Source organism: Misgurnus anguillicaudatus, unplaced genomic scaffold (assembly GCF_027580225.2).
Source record: "Misgurnus anguillicaudatus unplaced genomic scaffold, ASM2758022v2 HiC_scaffold_34, whole genome shotgun sequence".
In the NCBI taxonomy this organism is placed as follows: domain Eukaryota; kingdom Metazoa; phylum Chordata; class Actinopteri; order Cypriniformes; family Cobitidae; genus Misgurnus; species Misgurnus anguillicaudatus.
The window spans coordinates 315,047-321,319 of NW_027395284.1; the positions used below are offsets into that span (position 1 = coordinate 315,047).

Here is a 6,273-nt window from a genome sequence, read left to right on the forward strand (position 1 = left end):
TGAGGAATATGTGCCACCTTTATGTTTGCGGTATGTTCTTTTTATCGTTTATGATTTTAAAACAAAAAAGTGTCACATTTATTTCAGTTCTGAAACAGGAAATTTTAAAAAGTGTGCTTTTTCTTTTCAGAATGAGTGGTTCACAAAGTATTCCTTTCAACATTGATGAGTTCCCTGTGATTGGGCTTGATGAAACCGTGCATGACGAAGTGGATTGTACTGAGTCTATTGATGAGCCCCTCACTGAGCAGGAACAAATTCTTAGTGAAGATGACCTTGTGGGAAAGCATGCTTCTATTGTCTACGATGACAATTTGAAACTGCTTGTAAATGTTCTTCAGTTTCCATTGAACGCGTGTACTTTCAAAGATCACACCCTAAATATAAAATGTGATGCTTCTCCACCCTTCACAATGAAACTAACATCAAGAGGAACTGCTACAGTCTTGCAATGGGTAATACTGCTGGTTGTTTTCTTGTAACTATTAATCCACAGAGTATATTTAAAGAATTTATGATAGATGTTTAAAAGTTTTAAGTTAAAACACAGTTCTCATTTCCTTTTCTTAGTTCTGTTCCAGAGGTCACAATGTTTGGACATGGAATTCGCAACCAAAATTCAAGTATGGTATGCAAGGAGGGGATTTCATGCTGGCAAGCAACATCTTGCTCTCTGGCAACAACTATGCAAAGATAAAACTTCTTTTCCAGTTCATGAACATGGGCATTGTTGCCAAAAACACATTTTACAGTATTCAAGATGCATACTGCACAAATGCTGTAAAGGAATTCTGGACAATTAGGAGAGCTGAGGTGATTCAGCGCCATCAGTCCAAAGATGAGGTTGTGGTTCTAGGTAAGTTTTAACCTGGGCTGACATTTTTGCCATTGTTGATACCTTTCAATCAGAATTTACCTGTTTATTCACTTAATCATGTGTTTGTACAAATGACAGCTGATGGAAGAATGGACTCTCCAGGTAATAATTGTTTTTTTCAACATACTGCTTACAGAAAAAGTGTGTGGATGTTGCATGTCTATATTTTTGCTTCCAGGACACTGTGCACAGTACTGCACTTATACAACTATGGAAAATGATTCAAAGGACATAGTTCATGTGATAACAATAGATAAAAGAGAGACCCAGAGAAACTCTGTTATCATGGAAAAAGAGGCTTTTATTCAGACTGTCGACCAGCTTTCGAAAGAACTGAAGCTGAAGGAGGTCGTTACAGATGCACACAGGCAGATATCTGCTTTGATGGGTAAGCAATGTCTACCATTTGTGATGCATTACGCAATTAAATTGTTTAAATTTGGGGTGTCCAAACTCAGTCTTTAAGGGCCACTCCACTGTCCTGCTGAGTTTATCTGCAACCACAATTAACCACACTACTGAACCAGCTTAACTAGACACATTAGAAACTTCCTGGCAGGTGTTTTGGAGCTAGTTGGAGTTAAACGCTGCAAGACAGTGTCCCTCCAGGACCGAGTCTGGACACCTCTTTTGAAGGCAAATAATAATATTATTACATATTGTTATTATGTGATGTACAGATCCAGTGAAAGGCAGGTACAAGGATAATGGGATTGTACATTCTCTGGACATGTGGCATGGAGCAAAGAACCTTGCAAAAAGACTGCATGCTGTTAGTGTTGGAGTACCAACGTTTGCCACCCCTGTTCTTTAGTCACATTGATGTTTACAAAACCGGTTACTAAAGATTTTTTTTTTTAGGCTGGGATGATAGCTGGCCAGCACATCATTTTGATCTGGATAAAAGACATCGTTAACCATTTCTGGTTTTGTTGTAAAGCAGCAGATCACAGAGAACAGTTCATGGTAAGACTTATGTGATTTATTTTTCTTTCTTCATAATAATTTCGTATTACTGACAGTATTTGTGTTTTTTAGGATCTTTGGACTGGTGTGCTTCATCATGTGATTAACAAACATACATGGGCCTTTGGACAATGTCAACATGGCAGTGTTGAGGCTGACCACAATAAGGAATGGATGAAACCTGGGTCCGTTGCACATGAGGCCTTGTCCAAGATTGTTCTTGATGCAAGATGGCTCAAAGCAATTGACAAGTATCTTCGATTCAGGTTATTACCCATGTACTAATGTCTCATTTTGAAATAAGTTTGTGTACTATGAACTCAATCTTGTGTTCACATGTGTTTTATTTACACTTATTGTTAAAGTTCAATAGATATTGTATGTTTGTGTTATATGTACTGCAGGACAACTGCTGACCTAGAGTCATTTCAAAATCACATTTTGATGTACGCCAGCAAGAGATTTGCATTTTCGCCACCTGTTTATGAGGCACGAACCTTACTTGCTGCGCTGGACTACAATCATCACAATCATCGTCCAATACTGGTGAATGCAGAGGGGAACAAAATGTGAGTAAACTTCAATGGTAAATTGTCTATAACAAATGTATTGTGGTCTGTAGCATGCCAATATGAACTTTTGATTTAACTCTACCTTCATGTCTTAGGTACAGGAGGCTGTACAACAAAAAATCAAAAAGGTGGTGTGTTTATGCATTAAAAACAACCAAAGACTACATGTACATCCCAGAACTGCAGAGGTCTATTGTTAGGAAAAGACTAGATTCTGCTTCAGGTTTGTCAAGAAGGAGGCCATTGAAGGCTGATGACCCCAGAGCCCTGGGCAACTTACCAGACGTTCCTCCTCCACCAACTGCAGAGTTAGTTCAAGCTCAACTTCACAGAGGAGATGTAAGTATGACATACTTACATAAATTGCTTGAAATTTGTTTGCTGCATAGGACCAATATTCACTTTGTTAAAGGGATACTTCACCAAAAAATGAAAATTCTGTCATTTACTCTCTCTCATGTTGTTAAAAACATGAATTTCTTTGTTCTGATGAACACAAAGGAAGAAATTTTGATAAATGTTCTATTGACTTCCATAGTAGGAATAAAGAATACTATGGAAGTAAATGGGGTCAACTAACAGTTTGGTTACAAACATTTCTCAAAATATCTTCTTTTGTGTTCATCAGAACAAAGAAATTTATACAGGTTTGTAATCACATGAGAGTAAATGATGACAGAATTTTCATTTTTTGGTGAACTATCCCTTTAATGTTGTCTTTCTTTCAGGATCTTGCATGATCTACTCACAGCTGTAATCATCTATTAAAAAAGTTTTCAAGGTAAACAGGACTGATGACGTTAATTTATATTATGTAATATCATTGTGTTTTTGGTTATACAAATATACTTTTTCCTTACTTTGTCCCCCCTTCTATCATATCTCATAGGTGGTGTGCTGTTATACTCCACTACTGGATAAACATATCTTTGTAAAGTTTGTTATTAATTTATTTACACACTGAAGGACATGTGCATCGCACCATTAGTGTAAAATATCTATGTAGTTTGAACAGTGCTTAGTAAAGATGTTAGCATTACAAATAGTACAAAAAATCCTAATGCCTATTTTTAAGTACAGTTTGTATCTGTTTGATTTGGTCAGTGTAATAAAAAGATTCGATAGGAACTCAAGATTTCTTTAATTCTTTATTGTAGCCTCCTGAAATATGTAAACTAGTACACATTGGCAACTATAGTTGCAATCCTGTAACAAAAAAAAGAGAATACTAAATACAAAAAAGAACAATTTTCGTATTCTAATAACTTGTAACAGACAATGAATTGAATGATATTTAAAGAATAAACTGCACGAAATGATGCTTATAACAAATGATATTGCACCAAAACAATATACATTAATACAGTAACACAAAATGTATATCTTGCATTATTATTATTATTTTAAATGAGGTAGGGCATTGAATTTTTAAAGTATAAATGCATATTCGAATATCTTTATAGTGCAATATTATTATGTATTATTTATTAGGTCAAAAGAAATGTAACTAAAAATAAATAAAAGTAATGTGCTACAGCCTATTTGGTATAAATCCTGTGTATTGGCCTTGAGGATCAGGATATTTCTCTCTAATACACCAAACACAACAACTTGGTATGACCACTCTATGGCCCCTACCTAACGCACCATACTGCCAAACTACATACTGCCTGTATGCAGCATATCGAGATTCTCGATTGTCTGTGCCTGGTTCAGCCGAGTCTTCCAAGGCCAGAATATCATTACGTGTGTCCCTGACCAACCTCAAAACTGCTGGATTGAGACACAGAAGTTCAAATGTAGCTGTCCTGCTTATACACCTCTCTGGTCGCTGGCCACAACATTTTCTTTCCAGGTCTGTGGGCATCTCTCTGCAGTTGTTGCAGGTACACCAGTGTAGTGATGATGCTGAAGGAAGGTTTGTTGCTTGGGTAGCATGGGCTAAAACGTCAAACAATATTGCAGGATGCTGTACTAAAACCTCTTGAAGGATCTCTCCCCTTTGACTGAAGTCTAGGTCATTCACTGCAGACTAAAAAAAACAATGTGATGTAAGACATATGGGGAAAATAATATTTTAAAGTGTACAATAAAAAACAAAAACAAACCTGTATCTCTGTTAACCTCTGCTGTGACAGGTCTGCAGCTCTCATTGCATCATCTTCTGAAACCAGGCCTCTTCCTCTCCCTCTTCCTCTCCCTCTTCCTCTCCCTCTTCCTCTCCCTCTGCCTCTTCCTCTCCCTCTGCCTCTCCCTCTGCCTCTCGCTCTCCCTCTTCCACTGCCCACATCATCATCATCAGATATTTCTGGGTCAAAGCTTGTGTCCTGCAAAAGAAGTTTCAGTGCATGATGGTAATGACATGTATGTGACTAAAATTAGATTATATTACAGTTTTAAATAGTAGTCTAGTCTTTAAAGTTAGTCATTAATTTTTTTCTTCAAGACTGATCATAACTGTTTTAAGTATGTTACATAGAAAGGTAGATTGGTCTAATTTAAATCCAAATAATAAGACTGATTAGCTCTAACTAATTGCTAGTTAGTCAGAATCATTCTTAAGACGCAGTCTTAATGTCACGGCTATGTTTATGCAACCGGCCACTGATTACAGATACATGTGTTTTATTTCAAATAGAACCAGTTATAAGGAACATTAATTTGTTATGACCATTAGAAATTAAACTGCACAGAAATGGAAACTGAACTACAGGTAGCTCTAATATACATTCAATGTAGTCACGCAATAATGATGTTAACAAACGTTAGCAATTTGAGAACAATATATATTTTGCCCGGTTTGACGTGATATGATATGCAATCGTTTGATTTAATCAGCGTGATTTACTGCAATGCTTTTTTCCTCCTTAGTTGGTAAGAACAAAAGTGGATGTTACTTACTTGTTCAGATGACATTTTCCGATGAAAATTCTTATTCTGGTTATAATTTTCAAAAAGTATACTCCGTGATTGCGGATGATAGTATCCACAGCGACGCGGTGATTGACAGGTTCACTTCATACATTGTGTTCATCCGCGCTGTTTTGTGCCGATGTACAACCCACGTAAAGTTGATTATTCCGCGAATAGCTGCAATTGCAGATTTCGAACAGAGATGGCGACAAAGAGTGAAAACGCCGGACTGCAGCTTTAACTTATGTGCGATCTACCGGCAGAGCGGCGTGATTGACAGCTTTGACACCAAATGGATATACGTGAAAATCAGATGATATGATTTCACAACTTTTCATTGGCCATTTAGGTATGTGAAGCATACTGTATACGGAAATGAACCTGGACATTCAATCCATCTAAAAATCTCAAAATCGGCAAAATGGACATACGTGGTTTTCATCGGACAGCGACGATGTGATTATGAATTACTGCGCCATGTGCTGTGTTAAATAATTTGATAGTATGTGATGTGTAGATAAGATGGATAAAAAACATGAAAACATGTATTGTGTAAATAAATATTACTGTATTTGATATAAACTCGCATGGAAGGCATCTAAATAAAACATACCTTATTTGATTTACATACGAGTTTGAGAATGTCACTATAGATTCACTATAGATTCAAAGCTGTACATGAACAAATGCAGTTTCAAACACCTGTATATGTATACATAGACTTTAACCTGAAAAAAAAACATTATACAGAGAGCTGAACAATGCAATGATTACCTCTCTCCACAAAGGCTAGCATGGAATGTGATCTCATCTTCTTGGAATTTTTTGGTGCAAATTGGAAAAATCACCTGCAATTGGAAAGAAAGTCGCTCCAAGTTACAAGCAACTGAAACAAAGATTACTGGTGCAAAAGGCAATTAAAGTGATTTTAGTTATGGCCTTACC

The 6,273-nt window shown here is 36.6% G+C and overlaps 1 protein-coding gene across 1 annotated transcript; it reads left to right on the top strand.

The window, feature by feature from the left end:
• The first annotated feature begins 9 nt into the window (after positions 1-9).
• On the top strand, positions 10-3,960 carry LOC141363402 (uncharacterized). The gene is made up of 12 exons (XM_073866073.1): positions 10-30; positions 131-455; positions 571-856; positions 956-979; positions 1,056-1,265; positions 1,558-1,649; positions 1,739-1,843; positions 1,916-2,109; positions 2,248-2,412; positions 2,511-2,754; positions 3,144-3,196; positions 3,305-3,960. Exons 2-11 carry the CDS (start codon positions 132-134, stop codon positions 3,153-3,155), a joined length of 1,656 nt encoding a protein of 551 aa, XP_073722174.1. The 5' UTR covers positions 10-30; position 131; the 3' UTR covers positions 3,156-3,196; positions 3,305-3,960.
• The last annotated feature ends 2,313 nt before the right edge of the window (positions 3,961-6,273 follow it).

Bases quoted from the DNA above. Each gene is read 5' to 3' on its own strand.
- LOC141363402 (XM_073866073.1), top strand. From the start codon at position 132: ATGAGTGGTTCACAAAGTATTCCTTTCAACATTGATGAGTTCCCTGTG. The intron at 1,650-1,738 runs GTTAGTGTTGGA...TTTTTTTTTTAG, and splicing joins TTGCAAAAAGACTGCATGCT to GCTGGGATGATAGCTGGCCA. The intron at 1,844-1,915 runs GTAAGACTTATG...TGTGTTTTTTAG, and splicing joins ATCACAGAGAACAGTTCATG to GATCTTTGGACTGGTGTGCT.